Below are 14,731 nucleotides of genomic sequence, written 5' to 3'. Positions count from 1 at the left end.
GGTAGTTCCTCTCAGTTACCTTTCCCCTGGTCACTCTCTACCAGTCCTCCCATCCCCTCCCTGCCATTGGTTTTGAACCACTCATTGTTCCCTTGTCCCTGGGTTGGCCAACACCTCCTCCCTTCCCCTACCTCCCACACTCTCATGTCCCTCCAGGGCCGTTGTTCCCTTTATTTTCTTCTCACATTTTTTTTTAGTCTAACCTCTCTTATATAAGTGGACCTGCAGATATATATTAATATGTGCATAAAATTTGGCATGGCTTTGACAGCACAGTACCAAAATGGCACATAAGAACATGGCGATGACGGCAGCAGCACTAAGCTAAGAAACAATAAAGCCACTGACATACAAAATTTAGAAAAGAGAAAAAAGGAAAAAGACAAAACAGGCAGGAAAAAAAAGCCTATTAGTAGTTCAAGGTCTGTTTGTTGACCTTTAGGAGTGTTTTGCGGAGGAGTCTAATGGGGTGCCACGTCCTGGCCCCAAAGTACATCGTTAGTACTCCCTCGGGACCTCCTTGCTCTGCTTCCCTGCCGCTCCTTTGCACTCCCCCAATGTTTTCCTTCGTGTGGTGGGGTCAGCTCAGTCGCACATCCCACACTGTCTCCGGTGCTGTCCCGTGTAGGGCCGTGGGTCAGTGCAGGATATCACAAGCGATCTTCTGTAGCAGCGTTTCCCCTTGATTTCTTGACAGCCGTTTCCATGGGCATTGATTCTGGACCCATAGAGAATGAAATCCTTGACAACTTCAATCTTTTCTCTATTATTACGTTTCTTATCAGTCCGATTGTGGGGATTTTAGCTTTATGTTAATACTGGAGGCTGCCATCTTTTATTTTCACCAATAAGTGCTTCAATTCCTCCTTACCTTCAGAAAAAAGCTGTGTCATTTGGATATTGCTGGTTATTAATGAATCCCTCCTGTCCCAATTCCATATTCTAAATTCTATGGACTTATTTATCTAAAATAGGATATTAAGATGTCTGGAGGATTTCTTTGTTAAGTTTTACACATTTTATATATGAATGTTCAGCAAGTATAAATGGTAATGTCGGAACAATATCGTGATCTGTGTAAAAGAATAGTAAAATTCATAATGAAGGTTTAATACGTAAAGCTTCTTTAATTTTAATCATCAGCATGAAATATAGGTAAGTATAGATGAGTCATAATAATATTCTGAATGAGAATTTGGGAAAAACCTTACATGAATTATAAAAGGTGCAAAATTAAAACAGAAAAACAGATTTTTTAAAAATTCATGTCACATGCTATTTTAATTCTATTAGTTTCTACTCAGTAAATTATGCTTTTCTACGTTTATGTATCTTATGTTTAGAATAAAATAACACAACTTACAAATCATATATAGCATCATGAACATTATGATTCAAACATAATTCTATAAACATAATGAACTACCACCACAGAGACTAGTACATATGTCCCATGATCCAGTGAAAATAGATAGATATTACAACTCATGTATACTTTTATATCATGTATCTATTCCTTTCTTCCTTATGTTTCAACTTTCTTTTCCTGTCCTTAACTATAGCTGCCATGTTTATATTGCATACATCAAATGATATCTCATTTTTCAGTTTCATTCTTATTTCAGATTTTAAAATTTTATTTAATGTATGCTATCCCATCTATTTCTGGCTTGTCATTCCTGAAAACGTGTGCTTTGAGGACATTCGGAATATAGTTCATTTTGGCAAAGACAGGGCTGACAGCTTCAGGGTCTTCTTAATAACTATAATACATGACTCAGAATTTATTGGTTAAAAAAAAATCCTGCTGAGCTGTATTCTAGCATCACTCACAAGTCCTGACCCAGTCAGTGTAAATTTGTCATGTTCCTCTATGCACTTAAAAAGACCAACACTTTTTTATGTCTCTGTAGGAAATGGGAGGCACTTCAATGAAGCAGCAAATTGAAAATTCTATTTTTAATGTCTGCTCATCAAAATCCCTATTTAGAGCCATTTTACAATGAGCATAAGTCAATTCTCTATTTGCATGGAATTTTCAGCATTTCAAAATGGTTTCATTGTCTTTGCTCCCTAGGATTACATTAATTTTAGTGTTTCAGAGTGTAAGTCCTCTTTGAATATACATAAATACACTATTACTTCATGAGATATATCTGAATTCACTGGATGAATTTGGTTACTTTTCTTTCTTTTTTTTTCCCTTTCAGGTTAACGTGCCAATTTCATTTTACTGTAAATTGGAATGTGGGGGAGTGGAATAAGCACTTGGGAGGGAGTCGAAACCAGGATTCTAGATTTATCTCCCCCTAGAGTTCTTTTTCACGCCTCCTCTTTTCTGTCTCCTCAACTGGAGTATGTGAAATACTAGGACTTGTCTTGCAGAAACGATGAAAGGAAATTTAACAGGAGTATTAAAAACATAATGCAACAGTGTCCCTATTAACATAATGGCTTGAAGAAATGGGTTTACCCTTTGGAGTGCAGCCTGGTACAGAAAACCTTCTTGGTATTCCACTCAAATTTGTTCTGTCATCTCCAAACACTGGAAAATCAGTTCTATACAGTAACTTCATTAATTATGTAATTCATCCATTCTACCAAATAAATATTGAATGAATGTACTTTTGAATAAATATATACTGGAGGAAAGAGCTAAACTTAAAATCTCTAAAACATGAACTCTTTGGCAATTCTTTGGTACATCCTATTCACTTACAACTAATTTTCTATGAATTTGTAATAAACGGTGAAAACTAAAGTGACATATTTCTGACCAAAAATTTTAAACTCAAGTTATTGAAATTGCAATTTAGATGTTTGATTATATTCATTAACAATCTCCTGCAATATGGATTCATTTTCTCTTCCAAAGAAATCTTAGCTCCTGTAAATTATGTATTCCTATAAATTAATTTTCACTCAATCAATACTTCTATCTCTATTTCAAAAGTCATATGACATTTATTAACAAATACCAAAGTTTGGTAATTGAAAATTGCTGACGTATCTATGGCTTATGTATGTCTAGAATCTATCTTTTTGGATAGGACTATCACTACTTATCATGGTTTACTTGATAGATTTGAACATTAACATTAAATAATATCTGAAGTCCTTGAGAATGTTATTTTGATGGAAATAATTTGGGCGAAATTAAATTTTGGTTGAATTAAAAGAAACATTTTATGTCTAGGAACTCACGTGTTTTAGAAACACATTTTATGCTTAGGAACGTAAATGTTATACCCATAGTATTTTAATTATCACTACTCACTGTCAATATTAATAGGGAAGGTGTCCATTTGGTAAGAATTAGAACCAAAGTCAATATAAACTAATTGTTGCATAACTTCTAATTTGATTTCTTGACAACCTTGACATTTTCTTCATGTAAAGATCATTTTTCTCCCCTCAGTATTTTGTTATGATCAAGAATATTATTATACAAAAAAATCTGTGCCTGAGTGAAATTTTATGATTTAACTATTGGCTACATCTGACTGGAGACACTTTTTTTTTGTAAATATGAACAAATTTCAAAAGATACAGCCTCATCCAAATAATTTACACTGTTCTTGAAATTATTAAGAAAATGTAAATCTGTAAAAATTGTGTTATTAGCTACATATGCTTGTATTGGCCATTCCTCACCTGAAGCCCAATTTAGTTATTGCCCATTTGGCTATCTGAACTGGCTAGAAGATAATTTTCTGTGGTCTGAATCATGTTTCATTAATTTCCCATGATTATGGGTTCAGAGCTAACATATCAATCTTTACCATACTTTTCTGCAAATATGTGCCTTAGTTCTCAGTGAGGCCTAATGTGGATGATCAGTGTGAAACTGTCACCTTGATTTGTGGGTTTTTTTAAAAATTAAATGCATTTTCAGATTTATAACTACATTTAGTCCGCATCTGAAAATCCTTCCAAGTCTATTTTATGTGCATTATCTTGTCAGCTCTGTGTGTTAAAGAGATAAATATGTCTTTGTTCATTTTTTATTTAATGTTTGTGATTCTGTCACGTGTATGTTTATGTGTGCATTAAAAAAATTCCCTATCTTCTGTAGCATTTTATTCTGAAAATTATTTATTTGAGTGTTAATATGTTATTAATATCCACTTTTCAGAGTTCTTAACCTTTAAAAGCATATTAAGTGGATTTAAGTGAATTATTATGAAGATTGGAAAGGGATTTTCTTTTGTTTGTTTGGTTGGTTTTTCCACTGTGCAACCCGCCTCAGTGCCTGAAGCCCACGAGGTAAAGGCAAGCAATGGTTTAGGGTTCCAGTTTGCTCTGGCAGGGAACACGATGAGAAGGTCATGGGATTGGACCTGCCATCAATCCAAACTCATGCTCCAGAAAGGGATATTCAAAAGAAAATTAAGCAACTGCTTAAGTAAGGCATCTGAGAGCCCAAATAACTAAACTTACCACATGGTAGTTAAGTGGGCTACACATTGGGCTGGTTAGCACTTTAAACTCACCAGGATCCCTAGAAGAGGACAAAGAGGGTGTGTGCTTATATAAAGATATACAGCCTCAGAAACCCAAAGGGCTACTGTGAGCAAGAATGACTTAATGACAGTGGTTTGATTATTTTCATCCACTATGGCATTTACATAGCATATGCAGCATAAAATTGTGCCTGAATATTTGGAAAAGTTTCTTGAAGACTATAGATAAGTATAAGTAAGCTGAAGTCTTTAAACAACAATTGCCAACAACAAAGGATTTTTAAAAATATAAATATGGTCAAAGTATTATGTGGTCAATTCCAGAATACTTGCTTCTCTGATGATGCCAACTATTGAGGGAGGCTAAGCTATTGACCTGGACCAAAAAAAAAATCAGTTATAAATCAAGTCGCAGCCTCATAACAGCCCTACAGACAAAAACGACCCTATAGGCAAAAAGTAGAACTGGCCCTATGGGTTTCTGAGACTTCCCTAGAGTAAAGAGCCTCATCTTTCCTGCAGAACCACTGGTGGTAGTTTTCAAACTGTTGACTTATCAGTTAGCAGCCCAATGCTTAACCAACTATATAACAGCTCAGTGTCATTGTTAAGCTCTGTGGACTGAACTGTGCCTCACAGTAACCCATGTGTCAGAATAGTACTGCCCTAGAGAGCCCCCTAGGCTGTAATCTTTGTGGAAACAGACTACCAGATCTTTTCCCCTTGAGCTTGAACACCCAGTTTTTGGTTAGCAGCCGTCCTGGGACTCCTTATTAATATAGTAAGAACACTGTATTCAGAAAGGCACATTAAAAACAAGCAAAAATCATAGATAAACTTTGGTGTAAAAAAGCCGACTTGCAACTGAAGGTGTCTTCAGAAACGTTTGTGTTCCTGGTTAGTATAGATTACGCAGAAAACATATACTGTGGAGATATCACACCCAAAAAAAGTAAAGAAAAAGCATTTCTGCTGAATTGATTCTGGATCCTTACTCCAAAAACTAAGCAAAATCCAGTTCTGTCCAGTTAATTGATTCATATAGATAGTCATATAGTGGGAATATGTGTCTATTTTTATTGTTATGAAATACTTAGAAGAACACATGATTTATCATTCATTCCAAACTCTGATACAGGAAAATGTATGTGTATCTCTGCTTCAGTACCAACAGATGCTTTCATTAGTAAATATTACCTTCCTTCTAGATAACACATTTGGGAAATAAAAATGTGAAGATCTGTATTCATTATTCATACAATATCATTGTATTACAACAGTGTGTTTCCCAATACAATGTCAACATTTTCACGAGTAGTTGTCATATTTATCATGTTATCCTGGGAACAGGCATGTTTTTATCTGTTCACTCTGTTTCACCCTCTTCATTTCTACAAAGTTTTATTCCTCTGGCGAGCTCTCATGCACAGATTTTACATGGCAATGGTTTTATCTTATTTCTCTTATTACTAACACTCTGAGAATGTTACCCCTGCAGAGTTCATCAAAAGCCTAGTGGGTTCTAAAATAACATGTGTTGGTGTTCTTTTAACACCTTGTCTAAATCCCCCACACCTATCTTACTGTAAACTAGTGAGCTTATATAATTTTCCCTTACACTGGTGTAGCTGGCAGAATGCCCTCTTCCAGCCCAACACTGAGCTGCAGTAACTTGCTTGAATATCTATTTTCTTTATTAATGCCTGAGATTCTTGAGGGCAGTTTATTCATCTTTGATTACTTAATATTGGTCCAAGATAATAACAATATTAACTTACTTTAAAAGTAAAAATCAATGTGCCAGGCAACTTTTTTGCACAGGGATGATAGTTTGTGAGTCAGTAATTGGGCAAGGTCACAGTATATTAAGTGATAACAATAAGTTCTAAACACATGAGTCAGAATTCATTCAGTGACAGTGGATATCTCAAGCTTGCAAATTATTCTCTCTGTCTGTCTGGGTAAACCCATCACATTAAATTATCAATTTAGGGTTATATTTTAGCAAATGTATATAGATAGCCTTGATCTGTTTCCTTACTTCCAAGCCTAAATATATAACTACCTACTGGAATTATTCTTCTTCATCATCAATCTCACTCCCTACTATCCGGTCAGTTCTGACTCATGGCTATCCTGTATGACAGGGAGGACTGCTCCTGTGGATTGCCAAGACAGCAAATCTCTATGGTCTTAGAAACCCTCATCTGTCTCTTGCAGGGGAGCTGCTGGTTGTGAACTGCTGACTTTGCAATTAACAGCCCAAGGCGTAACTCACTATGCCCCTGGGGCTCTTTTAAAACCACAGATCGCATTATTAATAATGGTGGACAATACTCACGGACAAGAACATCCATAGCAAACACTATTCTAAATATTTTTACACATGCTAATAATACAGAAATACTAAGTATACTATTGTCATCATGCTTTAATGAAATATAAGAGGGTTGAGGGAAAAGGTTGAGGGAATTATTATCTTCATTCAATTTCCCACAAATGTTTTGAAGCCCTCCCAATAAAAGCAATTGGATTCGATGGGCGTCATTTTTCCCATGTGACTCATGAGGAGTGGTCAAGGGATATGCCCTTACAGACCTACTACATGACTGCTAGTTCCTGACCTTTCTATTGTGTCTTACTCACTAGACAGAATCATACCTGTAGTATCCCAGAATTGCGATCCGAAAATGGCATGTGCTTTTGAACTGTCACATTTATTTACCATAGAATAGATTCGAGTACACTAAAATAGATTGAAACACCTCTTTCTCAATTAATTTTTCTTCTTAGTCCTAAAAAATATCAAATGAATCTTTATATCTTCTCTTTGGTAGTAAAATTGTTATCTCAATTGACTAAGCAGATACAATTTCTGCTATTTCTTTCAAGTCACTTTTATCAAAGGGAAACATTTAAAAAACACTTCAGACTAGAGGAACCTATAGAAAACCCTTTGGAAACTGCAGTGATAGATATTGAAAATAATAAGCAAAATAAAAAGGTTAAGCATTCGGTTTTGGCCTTTTTTGGAAACCCCAGTCTGTGCTTCATAAGCCTTCTGCCAGGTACTGGGTATTGCAGTTCCATGGAGCCTTCAGTCTGATGTCCCCTATCTGTCCTGCCAAACGTCGTTCCCTTTGCCACTGGAACACAGGACAGAAATCATAATAACATATACAGACAGGTACTGTATTCAAAGTCAACAAGACTTTGAGACACGCTGATTGAGATTATCAAGTAAGTATAAATAACGATTCAAGTTCATTGGCTGTCAGATATTGGCAGCTACTATTACTGCCTTCCTCTTTCTTACTTTTCTCTGTTATCCATATTTTCATGGTCTAATTCTAAACAGTCTTAATCAAAATAGGGGAAAACATTATCGGAAAAGTTCATCCTAAAATCTGGAAGAAAAGGGGAGTGGGGAATAGTAGTTTAGATTCACTGCAGTTTAAGAATTTGGTTTTCCAGTTGCAAAGAGTTGCTTTTGCATCCCACATTCCCTAATTGCATCTCTCATAGGAATATTAGCGTATCTTGTGATCACTCATTCACTAGTAAATTCTCACTCCTGCATACTTATTAAATGCCCGTTGAGCACCAGAAAAAAGGAAAAATAAAAAGATTGATGTCTATCAGTAGAAGGACACATGTAAAAAGATAATTATGCTAAAATTTAAAGAATCTTGCACTTACCAAATACTTACTGAGCTATGGTGACTGGGCACAGTTTCATGCACTAGAAAAATGGGGAGAGATAAAAGTATTCATTCTCATGTAGAATACTCTATTAAAGGGAAACTGACAATAAAGGGTAAATAAATATGTTACATGAATACTAGAGGGGTAATAAAACAAGGTGGAAAATGGAGAGTTTTAGGGGTAGTGGAAGACAGCATGTCATCCCGGAAATGTGGGCAACATTTGAGAAGAACCGTAAATAAGAACGTTTTGCAGGGACTCGGGTGAAGAGAATGACAAGCCGAGGGAATTCGAACCGCACAGGGCAAACAAATCCGCTTAGCTCCGTTTATGTTGGAGGCCAAGGGCAAGTAAATGGCTTGAACACAGCAAGCTCGGAGACAGGGATTAGAAATCGACAAGAGCCTGTACTGTCTAACAGATCATGCAGAGTTTAGGGGTCTTTGGATTTTCTTCTGCATGTGGTGGAAGCCAATGGAGAACCAGGAAGTGATAGTGATACGATGAAATTTATGTAATAAATCTGCTTGTAGTTTCAACCCCAGTTATTACTAACTGATTAGGTGCTTACTATGTGCTGATAAAGTGCAAAGCATTTATCTAGCTATCCATTCATTTATTTATTGAAATCATTTTATTGGGAGCTCTTACATAGCAATCGATAGTTTAGTTACTTCAAGCAGTATTGCACAATTGCTACCACAATCAGTTACAATATATTTCTTTCTTCTTAAACTCCTTGATATCAGCTCCCTGTTATCAGCTCCCTCCCCCATGCTACCCCCCAGGAACCCTTATTATATTATTATATTATTATAATAATGTTATTATTATATTATATAATAATGTTATATTATATTATAATAATGTTATTATTATAACAGTTTTGTTTTGCCATATCTTACAGGATCTAATGTATCCATTCACATACAATTCTGTTGTTCAATCAAGTGGGTTATAGTCATCAATGCTATCAGCTCCCTATTCCCCAGCTCCCCCCTCCCTTTTCCCTACACCTCCAGGGAACCATTATTCCTGTTACTGTTTCTGAAGGGTTTTCTCTTTGCTTTCATGTACCAAATTATTTTAAATATACAAATGAACATATGCAAATCTAACGTGATTTATGAGGTAAAACAAATAAAAACCATAATAGTAAAGAAAGAAAAAAATTAATTATTTTATTGGGGGCTCGTACGACTCTTATTGCAATCCATACATACATCATCCATTTTGTGTCAAGCACATTCCTCTGGTCTATCCACATTTGTAAGGTAATATTTGGATCATGATAGTGGGGTGATGGGAGGGGGAAGCAATTAAGAGCTAGAGGAAAGTTGTATTTTTCATAATTGCTACCCTGCACCCTGACTGACTTGTCTCCTCCCCACAACTCTTCTGTAAGGGGATGTGCAGTTACTACAGATGAGCTTTGGGACCCCAATCTGTACTTCCCCTCTTTCACAATGATATGATTTTTTGTTCTTTAATGCCTAATAGCTGATCCCGTTGACACCTTGTGGTCACACAGGCTGGTGTGCTTCTTCCATGTGGGCTTTGTTGCTTCTGGGCTAGATGGCTGCTTGTTTACCTTCAAGCCTTTAAGACCCCAGATGCTATATCTTTTTATAGCTGGGACAATCAGCTTTCTTCACCACATTTGCTTATGCACCCATTTTGTCTTCCGCAATCGTATCAGGAAGGTGATCACACAATTATATGATTTTTTTTGTTGTTTGATACCTGGGCCCTTTGACACCTCATGATCACACAGGCTGGTGTGCTTCTAAGGGAAGGAAATATTAAAGAACTAGAGGACAGTTACGTGATTCATCAGTGCTATGCCACAACCTGGATATTTCATCCCTTTTGTGTGGCCCTTCTGAGAGGAACTGCCCAATTATGTTACAGGTGAGTTTTGGGTTTCTACTACATTCACTACCCTTCACATAGATTTGGTTGCTTGTTTTTGAACTTCTGATACCTTTTCTCATCAACATCTCATGATCAGGTGCTTGGTCCATGTGTGCTTTGTTGCTAGATAGCCACTTGTTTAACTGCCTTTTAGACCTCAGATGCTATATCTTTTGATAGCCAGGCATCATCAGCTTTCTTCATCACATTTGGTTATACACCCATTTTGTCTTCAGGCATCATGTCAGGATGGTGAGTATCATACAGTGCCACATTTTTAGAACAACCCAATCTTGAACTGAGGTAATATTTAAGTAGAGGCCCAAAGTCTACCTGTTTCCTTGTTGCCTTTGCATAAATATATACATACATAAACAAATACACATATATTTTTCTTTGCTCTTTTATTTCCTTCTACCCTACTGTTATGTTTACCCATCATTCGCCTCTCAGTAATTCCTCTCAGATACAATTCGATTGATTGATCTCAACCAAAAAAGCTATACCCTCCTTGCCATGAATTTTTGAACATTTACTGTTCCCTCTACCTGTCATTGTTGGTGCCCCACTCCCTTCCCTTCTCCCCTCCCATGGCGCCCATGAACCATCGGACCAGTTCGGTCTCCATAAGATTGCCTATCCTGCCTATCTTGTATACATAGACACACACACAAAAAAAACAAATAAATAATCAACATACAGATAGTCACAAGTGCAAAGCAATTAATATCTCATATCTTGCTCAAATTAATTCTATGAGGTACATCTTACTTTTGTTATTTAAGATGTGAGTAAACAGCTGCAGAAGTTAACAGTCGCTCTGAGCACATTAGAGTTGTGATGGGTGCCTATGTAATTAATTTCTGGTGAGAAAGGCTCTGATACTGAGTAGTCTTTTGTCAACACATTTGCATGATAGCAATGAAAATAAAGTCAAAGTCAATCACCTTTGTAGCTGTTTTTGACAAAGGCAAAGTCATGGTTAAGTTGAGGAGGCAGAGATACTGAGGTCAAAGCAAATGCATGCTTTACTACCTGCTATGTGTTAATAGGAAATTTATTTAATGTCTCCCCATCCAGAAAGAGGAGATTGTACTACGATTGATTTATAAAAGTGCAGACAATATGAATACTTATGTCTGAACATTATAGGATTTAATGTATTCAAGTACATCAAACAGTTTTTCGCCAAAGGCAAGAACAGAAGTTAGGTCACCATCATTGTACCGTGCCAGTGGATGACATGAACATTTCCTTACACCACTATGCTGTGAACATATTGTTTTATGATGGACATGCTCTATAAGGCTATTTTCCTTTTGCTAGGCATGAAAGTTATTTGTCAGTTTATGATAGTCTTATAAATCATTGTCAACATCTCTGATGGGCTTTCCTCTGTATGTCTCATTTCTTTGAGTGCATTCTGGGCCGTTACCTCAATTTCACACAAACTCATCCTGCCTTTCAAACTTTCACTATGCTTTTGTTTCATTCACTCACTGATTTTTCTTCCCACCATTCTTCACAAAGAATCACAAACCACAATATTTCTCCTTTGTGTTATAATGTCTTCATTATACAAAAGGGGAAAGTTAAGCTGTAGCCCGAAGATTTCATTAATTTTGATATCTGGGGACATCTTATGAAAATATTTAAGCCCACAGAGGAATTTAGTTTGTCAAAGTTTATCTCCACTCTACCTTTTTGGAGCCCTGGTGTCACAGTGGTTATGTATTGGGTGGTGATCTGCATGGCCGGCTGTTGGAAACACCAGAAAGACGGAGCTTTCTCCTCCCACCAGTTACAGTCTCGGAAACCCACGGGAGTGTCCTTATGAGTCAGTATTGACTGATGGCAGTTAGTTTGTTTGTTTTTTTTATATATATATTTTAGGACCATGTACTTTGAATCTCTTTCCTTTGGGTTACTGTGATTTTATTCAAAACATATGTGATGAAGAGTGTTATTTTTCTGTCTGAATTATTGTTGAGACTTTAGTAGCCGAAGAACAAAGAGATACCTTTCTTCTTGCTAAGCTAAAAGAGAAGGACTTGACCATCTTTAGAGACTTATGAAAGTGTTGAAAAAACAGAATACCACGAAGCAAGCAAGCACATTTCGTTTAAAATGTTTTGGTTGGCACCGATCCTTTTAAAACATACACACAATCATCAAAGCACACATTTGCCCAGGTTTCGGCAGGTGAGGGTTCATGTTTTCCATTATTTCAGAAGTCAGATCGTCGACACCTTCCCCTCTACCTGTGGCATAAGATGGTCACACACAGAAAGATTTATGGGTTGTCAAGCGTCATGTGACTGACGTTACCACAACCTCCCCAAAGCGAGGTAAAATGCCAACGAGGCATCTGCTTATATCTCTTGCTGTTTTTCATTTGAAGCGCTAGAAGGAGTCTTGGTGGGGAAGCAATGAAACACCATTGATAGTTTGGAATTGAGATATAGTGGCAGATCTCAGCAGTTACTCCCATAATAATGAATCCTTAATAATTTAAAGAATTGTTGACCTCTTAGCTAAATATATGTATGCATTTTTCTTATACCCATACTACCTGTAAAAAGGAGAATATTACTCTCAAATCATATACGCTATTTAAAATACAAGTATGCCTGGTACAATCATCTCCACAATCAACTTTAGAACATTTACTTCTCTCTTGTTCCCATCTCATCAACTCTCAGCCCCCACCCCACCCCGATATCCTTCAAGAAGCGATCAATACAGTTACTGTCTCTAGAGCTCTCTCCATCCTGGATTTCATATACAGAAAAACAGAAAATAAAATACAGATAAACAAAACAAAGCAATAAACTCCTGCACTTTGCATGATAGCAAGGCTATTCACATCCCCAGCCTGTGGTCAGAGGGAATTCACTGGAGGTTTAATCCATGTGTGAACCTTACTAATGGCTTTTGGTCTCCCTCTGTCATCCACAGTCCAAGCACTCTCACCCAGCCCAGAGGGCCTCTGTGAGTCAAAATTGACTTGACCAGTTGAGTTAGGTCATGCATGTAAACAAAATGTACCCCAATCCCTCAGCCTCCATTTTCACTCTGTTGCCAGTGTAGTCCGTCTTTTTATTCCCTTGAAATAAGGAATTTGCACCTTACATGTTCACTTTGCTTCTACTAATGCTTCCTCAGTCCACCAATACATGGGCACCCATCAAGAAGTTTGTATAATGATGGAATTAAAAGATAATGGAACACTTTTATGAACGTTTTGAAGCCCTCTTGTATATCTGCAAAGGGGCCACAGGGACATGTTCTCTTAAAAGTAAGAATAAACTTCATCGTATCTACATCTTCCTTAAAGTCCTCCAATGGACTCTTATGTTTCTAAGGTCCTGTGTGCCTTTGTCTGGTCTCATTTCATACTGCCAGCCCATGCCTCACTCTGATTTGATCACGCTGGTTTTGCCCTCTGTTGAGGAAGCCTAGTTTGCTCTTCCATTGCTGTGGAATTTACTATCCAACTTTCTCAAAAATACTTTAGTCTTTATCATTAGTTCCTGACAGATGATCCCTAAAGTCATGGAATTTCCCCTAATTACTGGAATATCTTTCATGAGCTTTCCAGATCGTACCTTCGAGTTTATGCTCACGAGGGGACTCAAGAAGTAGCTGAAGAGGCCAGCAGGACCCACCAGGTGATATCAACTCACTTCAAATGGCTCAATGAATCATGCCTAAGTAATGAGGACACAATAAAAGCTCTGGACACACATGTCCCATGGCCTTTCTGATTGGTGAATGTGTAGGTGTCTCAGGAACACCTAATCTTTCTCTCTCTCTCTGGAGATACGGAAAAATAACTTCAGCCATAACATTATTACTCAGCACTTATGATCAAGTACAACAATGTTCGATGTGTTTAGGGAACAAAAGAAACCCTAATCTCAAATATAAATCAAGGAAAACATGAAATCTTAAAAAGGACAACACAAAGACACAGACCCATCCTCTGGAGGAGGGAGGCAATTAGCACAAGGTCATCAGAATGCCTGAGAATTCACAGTTAAATAAGCCATGGAACAAAGGAAACAGTCACAAATTCATGATTGGTGACAAATCAATACATCCTAGGTGCAGGAAGAACTACTGATGTGGGAATAAAACCATGGCTGTGACACATAGATGATGTTAAATAGAAGAGCTTGCATGATCGGGCTAGTCCTTCCAACCAATGCAGTCAAGGTATGACTGATAGTAATGACTCGACCTCACGTACTCTCTCCCGATAGTCATCTCTACCAAGGATACACCTGGAAAAGCCTTCTTGGGCTGGAGAGAGGTGGATGACCCAGAGAAGAAGATTGTCCACACCCTTGGTTAATAGAAGGAATTCAATAGAGGCTTGATCCATGTGGGACCCCTGCAAATTGATTTTGGGTTTACACTACCATGCAAAGCCTTCTGTAAACAGGGTGCTCAAAGGTTAAGCTATAAAAAGATTATCTCCCGTCACTAAAATATTTCAGTGATATTTTATTAATGTGAATGATATATTAATTTTATAAAAACATGCTTTCAAAACCATGGCCTTTTCCCTGTCTTTGTTATCTAGTGTTGCTATATTAGAAGTAGCATAATTAAGTAACAAAATGACATTTATTTTCCCACAGTTT

General features: G+C 37.1%; 1 protein-coding gene and 1 non-coding gene across 3 annotated transcripts in view; one reads left to right on the top strand and one right to left on the bottom strand.

The window, feature by feature from the left end:
- The window catches only part of GRIA2 (glutamate ionotropic receptor AMPA type subunit 2), a 164,821-nt gene extending 160,780 nt beyond the window's left edge, over positions 1 to 4,041 (top strand). For both annotated transcript variants that reach the window (XM_045295740.1, XM_045295741.1), the window contains exon 17: positions 2,211 to 4,041. In XM_045295740.1, coding sequence (XP_045151675.1) covers positions 2,211 to 2,264 — 54 coding nt within the window. In that variant the 3' untranslated portion in view covers positions 2,265 to 4,041. The remainder of the gene's footprint in view (positions 1 to 2,210) is intronic.
- Positions 4,042 to 4,229: 188 nt separating this feature from the next.
- Positions 4,230 to 4,363, bottom strand: LOC115871496. Its single transcript, XR_004047341.1, has one exon. It is a non-coding gene; the product is annotated as a small nucleolar RNA SNORA42/SNORA80 family (small nucleolar RNA).
- Positions 4,364 to 14,731: the final 10,368 nt, after the last annotated feature.

Source organism: Echinops telfairi, unplaced genomic scaffold (genome assembly GCF_000313985.2).
Source record: "Echinops telfairi isolate 266 unplaced genomic scaffold, ASM31398v2 ScPeMD7_5868;HRSCAF=6743_0, whole genome shotgun sequence".
Taxonomy (NCBI): Eukaryota; Metazoa; Chordata; class Mammalia; order Afrosoricida; family Tenrecidae; genus Echinops; species Echinops telfairi.
The sequence above is the reverse complement of the archived record's forward strand: the minus strand, read 5'-3'. Positions and strand labels throughout refer to the sequence as shown.